We start from the raw sequence: 13,793 nt of genomic DNA, 5'->3' as shown, positions 1-13,793 counted from the left end.
AATCAGCCTTTTTCAGCAGCCTGGAGAATTATTCCTGATACTTTGTTTACTCTTTGTTGGTTTCTCCCAATGTCCAATTGACCCAGCTTGCACCTTCATTCAAAGCCCATCAGTTGTTGTGAACCTCTCTTAAGTTTCACTCCTATTATTTGTGCTGGAGAACATTTTGTTTTGTATGTTTAATATCTGCTGTATACAGTACATATGTGTATCACTAGACTTTGAGAGGTTAAGAGGTGCTAAAGGTGTGAAAATGGCTGGATACTTTTAAAAAGTAAATTGAATCTACAAAATAAAAAAATGTTAATATTAAGTATAATATTATATAATATTAATATTATATAACAGCACAAAGTGTTTGGTGCCTGCAATATTGCTGAAAATGTAACAGTAAGGGCACTAGAGACTCTGAAAAATGACAAATTAGACCAAATGGAAATAACAGACTAAAGGTTGAGGAAATTATCTGCTAACCACTTATTCAATATTACCAAATGGCCTGAATCACACATCAGAAAATAATGAGTCAGTATGGCAAACAGGAGACCAGACATTCAGAGATCCAAAAATTAAACTTACAAAACCAAAATAATATACTGTTAAACTCACACAGTCATTAATACAAAAAATACTCAATAAGCAAAGAGTTGCAAAGCATCGGTGTTAATGGTCAATGCCTAAAGAATCATGACATTTGACCAAAGAAAGTCTGTTTATATTTGATAAGTCATCAAATGTACGGTATATTGCAACCAAACATTAATATGCTTTGTTTTCAAATTATAGGGTATCCAGACTTTTGATGGAGAAAACATTTGCCTTGTTGGTCATATTAACATTGATTGGTTTAATTTGACTTTCAACACTCCTTTGTGTTAAGTGGTGATAATAATATCTCAATCATGCCAAGCGTGCTAATATCCATGCTTTAAACCAGTTACTTACTGAAACTAAGAAGCACATCTGTTTGGAAAAAAGTAAAAGAAAGGTGCTAATTTCTATTTTTTGGTCCTAAGGAACTGTGCTATTTTAGAGGGGAACTATAACTGAGGGATTGTACAGGAAGACAATGATTTAAATGGAAAGCTGTTGAGAGTTATACAGACAAATTGCAAAAATAACAGACGTATAATTATTCAATCAATGGGAAACCTTCAGTGGTTACAATTTTCATTAGTAGTAAAAAATTTAACAAATATGCATGACCAGGATTCAGGGCTAAAACTACAACAAAGAAGGTTAGGATAATTAAGGTGAAAAGGTAAGAGTTCATATCAAATATTTGCATGGTCTCAATGGAAATAAGCCATGATACATTCATATAAGCTTTAATCCAACAGCAGTCAGGAAGTCTGTGCAAGATCTTTTACCTGACTGAGTTTCATTTTTGCAGAGTTCCTTTTTGTGGTACTTCTGGAGTAATAGTTATGTTATTGTTCTCAGAACTTGATTCTCACTCTACAGTTGTTCTATTAAAGTCAGCTAAAAAGACATGTAGCTATCTGCAGATTTAAATGTGTTAGAACAATTAAGAGCAAATTGCCTTCTTGCAGAAATGCTGAACTCCAAGGAGAGTAATTGTTTTGATAAACACTATTTCCTGCTTGACCAAGCATCTGGGTGTTAATGTGTCTTTAATTCCTGTTTTTCCTCATAATGAGCACTTAAGCCCTACTCTCTATTAACACAGTTTTTGTTGTTGTTGTTGATGTTCTCCATAAACCAAAACAAGATGAAGTTATAACAGAGATAAAATTGTCATGTTGTTACAGTACATATTAACATTGATATTAATTATATTTAATTCAGCTTCATTTTAATTATTTTTAAGAAGGATGCTCAGCTTCAGTATAGAGTGCTTATTACTTTTTAAAAAAATATAAAAAGTAAACAAGTAATTAGTTTCTATGCTGAAGTATCACTAAGTAATAGTTAGGAATGAAAAATGGGAAATGAAATGGGAAGTGAAAGAAATGTAAGAAAAAATAAACAGTATGTCAACTACTCACTGAGCAAATCCTTAAATGTAATTTTGGTCCTACAACTTTGATCTTTTGCCCAGCTCTGTGTGAGACAAAGAAGACATCAAAAATATTCTTGAGCAGTTTAAAAGTCAACTGGATGAAAATGTCTGGCTGTGAATACATAGCCGTGCTTTTTCTCTCATTAAATGAACCGTTAAATCATGTACTCAGCGTCTTTTATAAATATTAATTTAAAAATTTGATTTTCACACCACTGACAGTTTTATGATATTTTATGAGTGCAATAAAAATGTTGATGAATCTGGTTATTGTAGAAACCACGCGTATTGACGAGTCTTCATTTTTGTAAAACAAACGAGGATGGAGCAATTGTCCTGGCTTGTAGGATCTGTGATGGGATATTCTTTTCAAAGGAGATTGACAACTGGAAGTTGATAGAAAAATTCATAATGGAGAGGTTCAGGTGGGTAGCTGCGTCAGCATATGTAGTCTGTAAAGGAACAAGTAATAGGTTTATTCCATGCTGAAAATAGAAGAGAGAAAACACAATGTTTCGGCTGTGAAGCCTTCTTCAGGTGTAAGGTGTGAGCTCACACCTAAAGAAGGCTCCACGGCCAAAACGTTGTGTTTTCTCTCTTCTCTTTTCAGCATGGAATAAACCTATTACTTATTCCTTCATAATGGAGAATTTGTGAACTAATGTGAACTTCATTAAAACCTATACAGTAGAGGCTATTTTTCTTTTCATGTAATTTAGACTGTATCTGCATACTTTGTGATTTAATATTAAACGGACCAACCATATTAGCAAGATCATGCAGTGTTTTCTAAAATACAACTTGGGTGCTTGTCTTTACTGTACATTGGTGACACTGGATTTTTAATTGGTTCTTAGCTATTCTTCAGAGTTTGCCTTGTGAAATCTACAGGAAGGAGCTTATCACCTCTTGGCTGGGGGAAATTAACCACATGCAGAAAAAAGCACTGATGGACAGCAATGCTATTAGTTTTTAAAAACAATTTCTGATCATAATGAAATGGCAAGGAATTTAGTAATTCAGTCAAAGGGGCAGATGCATTAGCTGTTCCTCACGCTACTACTAGCTAGCAGCTATATCAGCCTCCAACTCACAACCGGCAGCCCACTGAAACTCAGCAGGTGTGAGCCTGGCCAGTACCTGGATTGTTGATCTCCTGGGAAAAACTAAGGTTGCTGCTGGAAGGGGTGTTAGTGGGGACAGTAGGGGGCACTCATCCCGTGGTCTGTGTGGGTCCCAGTACAGCGATGGGGACACTATACTGTAAAAAGGTGCCATCCTCTGGATGAGACGTAAAACTGAGGTCCTAAGTCTCTGTGGTCATTAAAAATCCCAGGGCGTTTCTTGAAAAGTGTAGGGTTGTTAACACCTGTGTCCTGGCCAAATTTCCCATTGGCCCTTACCAATCATGGCCTTCTAATGATCCCCATCTATGAACTGGCTTCATCACTCTGTTCTCCTCCCCACTGAGAGCTGGTGTGTGGTTAGTGTACTGGTATACTTTGGCTGCTGTCCCATCACCCCAGGTGGAGCTGCACATTGGTAGTAGAGAGAAGTTTCCATTACCTGTAAAGTGCTTTGAGTGGAGTATCCAGAAAAGTGCTATGTAAGTCTAAGGATATTATTTATTTTAATTTACTAATAGCATAAATCTTTGTGTGTTCAACACAATAGTCGTAGAGGAAGCTGTATTGTGAGGAGGCCGATGCTGAGGCAGGAGAAGAGCACTCAGCAGATCAGTTCCAGAAGCTCAGACACTGAGAGGACTGACGGACACTGTAACTAAATTACTGCAGCATTGGTGCTGCACTCTGTCTGACCTGTGATATCGTCACTGATACTCATTTCAGCATGCGCAGTAGTGTTTGGTGTGGCAAATGTCAAAAATGAGAATTATACGGTATGTTTAAGACAGATGAGGGTTTGGGTTTGAGATGTGGTACAGTATGTCCTGAAAACACCACAAAAGTGCATCCAGAAAATTTAATAATCTGTTACTTTTACTGGGGTACAATCAATAGTGACCGTCATCCTTATATAAGGGGAAGTAACTTAACTATATAAACTCATTTATAGTTCAAGTAGGTAGCTACGTCAGCATGCGTAGGCTGCAAAGGAACAGGTAACAGGTTTATTCCATGCTGAAATGAAAAGAAAAGAAACACAACATTTCGGCTGTGGAGCCTTCTTCAGGTCCCATACAGTACCTTTCTTTCTTTTCTTTTCAACGTGGAATAAACCCGTTACCTGTTCCTTAACTAATTTATACTCTACAGTATTAACTAATAATTATTAGACTGTTTAGACCACACATTTGGTTAGATATGCTTTTATCCAATCAGAAAAAAACATATGTGAAGCTGTAAAGCATAAGTTTTTAGGTTGACAATTTAAGACATTAAAGGTAGTTGGTCTTTGTTTTCCTTTTTTTTAAAAAAAATGACAGTGACAGTGCAAAAACCCGATAGATTTGGAAAATTACATTTTGGGAATTCCTGTAGATACCTGCAGTATGATTAAAAAAACCTTTGACCAAAGGCAGTTTATGGCAGGTATTTAGAAGAATGTATCAAATACCATGACTGAATGCAAACTTTGAACTGCATCTATCATTAAAGAATTACATTAGGTGTAATGATCACAGATTTAATAGCAACAAATGTCTAACCTGCTGCCTTCTGAAACATTGTTATGAAAAGGTCTTTCTTGTAGATTAAATTTATATGGTCCATCATAATAGCTTTTCTCTCAATAACATTGTGTTAATGAACATTCTCGTCTTTATTATTTCCTTTTAATGATTAGATGGGAACATAAAGTCTGACTTGTGCAGCTAAGGTAAAAAACAACTCGATGAATAGCAAAATGTGCTTCTGCTTTAAATTCATGTGCTTCAAGCTACAAAGAGTATAGGTTACACAGAATGGACTAAAAGAACCAGTATAAAATTCTTTTTGTTATGATTTTAAGACACAAGTCTCCTGTTGAAGTACAGATGAAAGGCTATCTAATCGATGTCTGAATAAAGTAAAACTGCTGACATGAGTTATTAAGCTTAGACACCACAAAGCTGGTTAGTAGTAGGCAATTTGAACTGAGGAAACATGATCATAAGCACTGAGCACGGAGGACAAAGAGACACATGTTCTCACATTTAATTCAGGCAGCTCTCTACATGGATTAGTGAAATACAGGGAGGTATAACTGTCACCAGCCATGATGTTATTTAAACAGCATTTAATTCTGTGTAAAGAATTTTTCATTATTAATGAATATTAACTAGATTTATTTCTTAAGCAGTACAGAAAAACCTGTGGGATACCTGTACTTGCAGGAAAGATGCTGGACAGCTGTTTTTATAGCACTCATATACAGTACTGTCATTTGTATCTGCTCCATGTAAACATATCCTAAACCTACAGTCCTTCAAAGTGAATAGTGATGAATGAGGTTTTCTATAACAAATCACAATAAATCCCTTGTGAAATACCTTGAGGGTATACAATACTTTCTGTCCTTTATAAACAAACATAATATCTTCAGAATTCTTTTTGCTGCTCTGTTATGTAGATCTACGCAGTCCTTTACATAATTCTTTCTTCTTATAGAAATAATTTGCCCTTATGAAACTGAATATATATTAACATCAAGTCATTTTCCAAAGTCTCTTCTTTCATGTTATTTCCTCTTTTCTGTTGCAAAACCAATCTTCTTTTTTGTGTGAGGTTGTTGTTTATCAACCAAACTAGATATTTCACTGAAGAAATAGCTTGTGATTAGGCTTTTCATACCTTAATACTAAATGGAGTCAGGACAATTTATCAATAATAAATGCTTCTTTATAAGACCTGTGTGAAACTGATTAGCTTCCCCTATGTTCACTGTACATCCTGACCATTTACAGGAGACCTGCCAGTAGTTTTGCTTGTATTTTTTAGCATTTAAGAGATATTGCTAAACTTAGAGCTGCCATCAATAGGAAAGTTGCAAAGATATTAATATATGTCTTTGTGACCTCTCATGTTGTCTATTTACTTATACCAGACAGCTGTTTGTTAACTAGTCTGGTTCATAATAAGATCAATTATAATCCTAATTAAGTTACTGACTCTCACATCTTTCACACAGTATTTCAGTATTCAAGTCGTTCTATTGGTTACGGTTTTAAAATATTTACAAAAGTTAGCATTATAATTTAGAATATCCTTCATGCTGTAGAATCTTCGTATCTTAAAGAGTTATTTTGGCCACACTTTAAGTGAAATTTGCTCATGTTCTTTGTTTTGGTCTACATTAACTTAAAGTGCTCTGGAATACCCTTGCACGTAGCCAGGTACAATTTTTATTTGGTTGACAGAACAATTACATTTTCTAGCCATTATTTTGTATTTTTTGTATCATTTTCTGTATAGTGAAATTAAGCATGACTGACCAGTACTTCCACCTGAATAGTAATTACCAAACAAATACTAAATCCTGTAACTTTTAGCCTTAAACCAAGGAATTACAACCTCTTAAAGGTACAGGGTTTTAAAGTAATTCTATGATGTTTACACTTTTAAAAATATAAACATACAAATCATCTTGTTTCAATCAGTTTCAAAATGTTCTCAATGAAATAATACAATTGGAGAATGCTAACCTGTTTTCCAGATTGATGTTTTTCCAAGCAATATAAAAAGAGATTAAATCTCGCAGGAATGAAGTCTGACCTGTTGTACCCAGAAATGTTGAGAGAGAATGAGAGAACAACACAAGAGCTTTGAAGTGCTAAAATCGTCATTCTGTGCCTGTACTGTATTGTAATTTCTGAAAATAGCTCAATGATCATTTAAGTGCAGCTCCAAATGAGAAAATAAAATTAAAAACTAATAGTTTTCTTCCCCTGAATACCTACATATTATTCGATTTGAATATAATAATAGAAATTGCATCAATGAAGAGGAAATGAAATGTGGATTGTTATTTCTTTGCATTGTGTAAGAACTTAATTGTTTATACATTGTGCAGAATAGGATCCCTTTGATGCTCTAAACATATTTCATGTTTTTTTTAAAAGGCATTATATTCATCATGGTACTGAATCACTTTCACATAATTATTTTTCCCCTGTGCCATTGAAAAGTAGTGAAAGATATAATTTTCAGACTGGTAAGGAGTAATTTAATTGTGGCTGAATCTCTCAAGACCTTTGTCTTGCTGTACTGTAAATGAAAATGAATGGCAGTGTTTCATAGATCTCCTGGCCCTTATTAATGGCTTTTGTGTTTAGTCAATATTAAAAGCCGTGCACGCCATTATGGAGCTCAGTGAAATCGTGCCAGTTGTGCTATCTCTGTGCTACAGGCTAAAGCACAGAGAAGCTGGTATCACAAAAACAATTAAAACATATGACAATTTTCAAAAGAAAGCAGCAACTGTACAGTTAAAGGAAAAGCATTCAATACTTTCCTGTAACTGTTTTCCAAGAAAGTGTGCACAGGAGAACACCTCTTACTTGCAAATATAGTATGGAAAGTAATTATCGTTCCACCTCACCATGTGGTGTTCTGTTCATCCATCCATTCATTTTCTATCCACTTCCAGTTCAGGGTCACAGGGCAGCCGGTGCCTATCCCAGCAAGCAATGGGTACAAGGCAGTGTACAGGTACACCCTGGATGGGACACCAGTCCATCACAGGGAAGATGGACACCAACACGCACACACAGCCACGCCAGGGCCAATTAACCTACCAGTATCTTTCTGGACTGTGGGAGAAAAGTGGTTCAATCAGAAGAAACCCATGTGAACACCTGCACTAAAAGGCAGCAATGCTAACCACTGCACCACAGGCCTGCCTTGTTCATTTTATTTAAATATACTTCCAAAATTATTAAAGTCTTTTAATACCTCACTCTGTTCATCATGAACTCTTCACTCCTCATGCTTAATGATGCATCATGTTGCATCATGATGGAGGTGGAGTTAGAGCGAGCATGTGGGGAAGGATGGGCCTCTTTGGCGTCCAGGGTGGTAGGATGACTGTTGTTAGATACCCTGCTGAGCTTTTCTGACGGCACAAACTTACGCAGGTGGAGTAGTCCTACACTAAATATTGGACGATGGTAATGTCCACTAGTCTGGAACAAAAACCATTGCAGCTTATTTTGAACAGAAGGTGACAAAGAGTATGGAGTTATCAGAGGAACCTCTGGACCTTATCACTACTGAGCACATGGGGAAAATGATACTGAAATTGAGAACAACCCACAACGTGCAAAGCAAGACTCTACTTCTATTCGGTGGCATATTAAAGTGTCACTGTGACTTGTGCTAGATAATTTCTAGTAATGATCCTGTACAAGTGTGCAGGATCTATTAAAACTAGTTTTCAATTTTTTTTTGTTTTTAACCTTTGTTCTGGCAGTGGGAACAGAAGGTTCCCAGTGCCTTTGGAGTCAAGTAAATGACTTAATGAATATCATATTATTATGCATAATGTTCTTCATGTTAAACTGAGTATTAACATTCTCAGCCTTTCATAAATGGCACAGAATGAAAATCCTTTTGGTCAAAAATCTAGACGCCGAGAGAAAACTGAATAATTAAAGGTTGAGGGCACACATTTGCTGGTGAAGGTGCTCCAGGACTTTATTGAACTGTGTTGTGTTTGAAACTGACTTGGTCTGAAATTGTTTCCACTTAGCCCTTTTGCTATGTGAAGAGAATGATAAAGTCCTAATTGTTAATTGTTAATTGTTAATTGCTAATTGCTAATTGTTTTTGCATTCACATATCCAATTTTCCTCCTATTACATTTTCAAGTAAACTCTTTAAAAATGGATGATGTGAAGAATTATTTTTTTTATTAATGTCTTGTTCTTTTCTTTGCAACCATTATAAAGGACTGAGGTCTTCTTCACAGTTTTACATAGCTGGGTGTTACGAGTCAAATTCATCACAACTCCTAATTTATTTATTAGCGATCGATGAATCTTTTTAAAGCATTTCATGTGTAATTAATGACAGTGTATGACTAAAGCCATGTTAGGATGGTGTACTGTGTGTTGATCTCATATTCTGTACATCTTCAGAAAAAAAGATAGTTATTTAATAATTTAGCACTTATGCAAAATATAAAATGATAAAAGGCTACCAATGAATGCTTTTGTTGGTTATTAAATTGTGAACTCATATAGGGCAGGTTGAGGGGAAAGTCTGAAATGTCTTCTCTCAACAGAGTATTGAGGAAATATCTGAATATCAGAGTAGAATAAGAAGATGATTTCATCTACAGAGCTCCAATATAAGAAAACTACAGTAGATGTCAGTACATTGGTATCTGTAATACTGTACACAACTGCTTGATATTTAACACATACCTTCAATTGTACTGTTCAGTGTTATTGTGAATGTTCATCTACAGTATATATAAACATTTAACCCCATACCTTTTGTAAAGAGAAATCAGAACAAAAAAGTCAGAGGAGATACATCAGTATGCCAACTGTAAAGAAAGAAGTTTACTTCCTCGCTGCAAAGTAAAAGGAAAGAAGCAAAAACACAACGTTGTGGCTATAGAGTCCTCCTCAGGTGTGCAGTGAAATGAGCAGGACACAGCAGTGAAAATGCATTGCATGAAACTCCTGAGACACCTAAGCAGTTCATTGAAGTAAAGTTACAGGTGATACGTCTTCATGATTATTAACGAGCTCCATCATGCTAAATCCAGGAGAGCGTTTGCTCTTTCTAATGTCATCTGGACATAGTTTCGGCCATTTTAAACAACACTCAAAGTGGCAGGGGCAAAGATCAGACCTAGGACCTACTGTACGAAAGGCCTACGACCTTGGACATAGGGTTTGCAATGCACTAGTTTTCATTTACAATATATGGCAAGTGCAACCAAGTACATTCTCCTATACTGTCAGGCTAAAATACGTGAACTTGTTCAGTAATAAACACAGACGTTTATGAGGGACCTGGATCAAGAGTTCATAACCCTCACAGGTATTGACAAAGTCAACCCAGTGGACTTTATCAGAGAGAGCAATGAAATATGAGCCAAGGGGCACGAGCTGACTAAGAGGAAGAATGTGTAAAACTGCAAACAGCTGGCAGTTTTGTGTAACACTAAATGTAACACTAAAACCATAAAATCAATAAACAGAAACGGGAATACCTTGCTAGGAGTTTTGCTGCGACGTTTTGTCTTTAATTTGTCTGGACAAGGTGTTGGTCTTTCTCATCTGTGTATTATAATACTACAGAGAACACATAAAAGGTAACGATTGACGTTTGTGGCTTTAACCTTCTGAAAAAACACTTAATACCTATTTTAACAACAAATCAAGAAGGGTCTACGCTTCAGTGCACAATCAGCGTCACGTGTTGCATTAAACGTCAAGGCACCGATAATGTTAAACGTTTTGAAACACTCATTCTGCATCAGTTTTTTTTTATTGAGAAAGATTAATCCAGTCACTTCAAAACATTGGATATTATCCATTAATGATAAACACGCTCTGAATCTTCTCTGTGGCAAGCGCTTTGCGCTTTCGTTGTGCTGTAATGAAAATGAACCGAAGGACAGACAGACGGCAATTTTAAAGAATTAGGGCTTACATGTTTGAATAATTAAATGTTAGTGTACTGTATTGCTGCATTATTATTCGTGAGATTTTAGAAACGAGCATGGAAATAAGTATTTCCGCAGTCTCAGGGAGATTTTACAAACGTGGGGCGTGTAAAGAGTTAACTCAAACTATTCCCTCTGTCACACTCGGACATAGGCGGGGTTTACTCGCACATTGCGTTGCTGGCTGCAAGTGTTGTACAAGCAGCGCGGCAGTAAATCTGGGTGAAGAGTTGTTGTCGGTTGCACTTGGGAACCTCTACAGAGTGAGTCATGTACCTGGTCTGAAACAACCTGAATACCTCTGTGACCGAGTTGCAGCAGGATTATGCCGGACGCAGAATTAACAATTGCAGCGGATAAAAGTTTACCCGAATCGGGCAGTTCCCACGAGACCAGGCAGAATATGGTAAATAGACTGTTCACTATTAGCTCTTATGTCGTCTTTTTTTTTATTTCGAGAAGATCAATGTTGTCTTATAACTTCGATCGTTCAGACGGGTTTATTTATTTATTGAAAACAGTAAAAACTGGATGAAATGAGTCCCCAAACATCGTCAATTTAAAAGTAGGGGGTTTCTAGGATTATTAAAGGGTATAATACTATGGGTTGCTTTCTTAGCTCTAAAGGAGTGCGAAATTAATAGTCTCTTACACGCGAGAAATGAATAAAATTACAATATACCGACTCAGTGCCTGTACACACTGGCCCACATACCCATAGTGTGTATACGGTATAGAAAAATCGTAATTCGTGGGTTTTATATGCATTTATTGCGCTGGTGCTTTGTCTCATCGTTGCTATACATTTATTATTTTTTATTTCAATACTGAAGTCTAAGGACAAGCTCTTGGCTACGCGTTTGTGTTCCACCATGCTTTTACACTCAATGTGTGTTTGTTCCTCATGCATTGTTTTTGTATGTTGTTTTGGTTGTGATAGTGAAAGCGCTGCTATTTCAAAATATTTTGAGCTCGTTCTTACTGCCTATGCAAGCGTTTAGACACAGCAACACGTTGGTCTGTATAGGTGAGACATTGTGTAGAAGCGAGAAATAAGCTGTCCTCCAGCCGACTTCTTGCGGCCAGATGATTTCAGTTCTGTGCTGAGCACTAAGGCAGGAGTGTTTTATAGTTGATTCTCAGTGATGATTTCATACGGAGTATGAAATATATGAAAGTCTCTTGTTGTGTACAGAAAAAAAGATCGATATGTAACATCACCCATTATTAACTGTAACTTGAGGGTATATGTTCCACATGTTTAAAACAGCATTTAAAATCTTGATTGTAACAGCGCTGTGTTGGATCTAAATGGTTGGGGAAAGTCGATTTTGTCGATTAATAATACTGCAGACGTATTTCTAATTTAAGGTTAACACAGAATCACCAGAACAGCAAAATTAACGGCTGCTCTTTTTTGTGTAGGTAATTATGGTCTAGATTAGTAGCCTAGGAAGAGCCTCATTCACTGTTCAGGTGCGGCTATGGTACATCTCAACACCTGAAGATTTAAATCGAAATCTGGATAAACCAGTAGTCTCTGAACAGCTGACAGTTTACCTGTTGGCTCTCTAGAGGCTTGAAGCTACAGTATAGCGCTGCAGACGTGAGTGGTAGTTTGCGACTCGCTTCAGTTGTCTGCAGACTCATTTCGTTTGCTTGATGACCACAAGACCCTCGGCAGCGTTTTAGATCAAAGAGCGTATTGTAGGACTCTGGATACAGTAGATTAAGGCACATAACTGAAATAACGATCTCGTTGTTACCATTTTCTACCAAAAAAGCGAAACAAAATTGAATTTATGCTGGAAATTATCCAGATAGCCTAATCTCTAACAGCGAGTTACACACAAGTCTTGAAGAAATCGCCAAAGCAAGTCGAAAATGAAATTATCACCATGTCCACCACAATGCCTTAGATAATATAAATTCTCATTTATGTAAACGTAACAGTGATTTATATATTTGTTCTGAGTTTTAGTGGCAAATTGCTTCACATGAGCTATTCTTGTTAACGTATCAATGGTCTTTCGATGTTAGAAAACGTCAAATATATACAGTCTAATACTACTTACAGTTGTGTCACCTGTAATGAGTAATACTTGGCAATATTTATTGACATTTTAAATTTAGAAAACATTACAATAATATTAGATGTTTTTCATGATCGTTTTAAAAAATTGCACTGTAATTAGATTTAATTGAAATTACACCTGCATCGTTTTGAAAACCTCTCTGTTTTGGACATTTGTTATCATTAGTATGTGTTAGACCACTTTGTATTTGGGAGCAAATTCTATATTCAGGGTATGAATTTCTTTATAAAGGCTTTCAAACCTTAGGACACTTAAGTCCTGATAACATTTTAGAGATCTGCATACACAGCTATGCATGTGTGGTGTGCCAAAAACAGTTTTCTGAAGTATAAAACAGATTCTTGTTTTGTTTGCAACAAATCTTTGACATCGATTTTTGGTGCTTCTAGAACAGGGAAAAACAATGACTGTGTTTTGCAATAAAGAGCACTAAGAATTGCTTTCGTGCATCTACATTGTACTGGTTGCAGTTTCATTTTAGAAAAACAGCAAGGATTGTATGCACTACCTGAATGCAACAGGTACTGTTTATTTACTCCAGCCTGCTGCTTAACTTATTCACATTCATCGGTCTGTTATACAAAAAGGTTAAGAAGAAAACTGTATGATTGTTTTATTAATTTTAGAACTTTTCCACAAGGATAAAACTGTACTCAGAGAGCAAAGTTTGTTTACCAGGTAGTGAGAATTTTTCTGTGACCTGTTATCTTGGCAGTCACTCTCGATGTTTCCTTCTACTCGTACCATTTACAGTGATAGCAGTTCATGGCCTCACTTCCAAGAGAGCTGGTACTAGAATTATTCAGTTAATTCAGTTTGAATAATAATAATAGCTTACACTTATATTTCTGGACACTCCACTCAAAGCGCTTTACAGGTAATGGGGACTCCCTTCCACCACCAATGTGCAGCATCCACCTGGATGATGCGACGGCAGCCATAGAGCACAGTATGCTCACTACACACCAGCTCTCAGTGGGGAGGAGAGCAGAGTGATGGAGCCAATTCATAGACGGGGATTATTAGGAGGCCATGATTGGTAAGGACACCAATTT

The 13,793-nt window shown here is 36.4% G+C and overlaps 1 protein-coding gene across 2 annotated transcripts in view; it reads left to right on the top strand.

The window, feature by feature from the left end:
- The window catches only part of tmcc3 (transmembrane and coiled-coil domain family 3), a 58,072-nt gene that overhangs the window by 19,274 nt on the left and 25,005 nt on the right, over window positions 1–13,793 (top strand). The window contains exon 1 of one of the 2 annotated variants that reach the window (XM_088924221.1): window positions 10,843–11,048. The exons of the other annotated variant lie outside the window; for it this stretch is intronic. Coding sequence (XP_088780347.1) covers window positions 10,968–11,048 — 81 coding nt within the window. The 5' untranslated portion in view covers window positions 10,843–10,967. Of the gene's footprint in view, window positions 1–10,842; window positions 11,049–13,793 lie in introns of those variants that run through there. 2 annotated transcript variants of the gene reach the window in all.

The sequence above is a fragment of the Atractosteus spatula genome, chromosome 8 (genome assembly GCF_055471065.1).
Source record: "Atractosteus spatula isolate fAtrSpa1 chromosome 8, fAtrSpa1.hap1, whole genome shotgun sequence".
NCBI lineage: Eukaryota > Metazoa > Chordata > Actinopteri > Semionotiformes > Lepisosteidae > Atractosteus > Atractosteus spatula.
The sequence above is the reverse complement of the archived record's forward strand: the minus strand, read 5'-3'. Positions and strand labels throughout refer to the sequence as shown.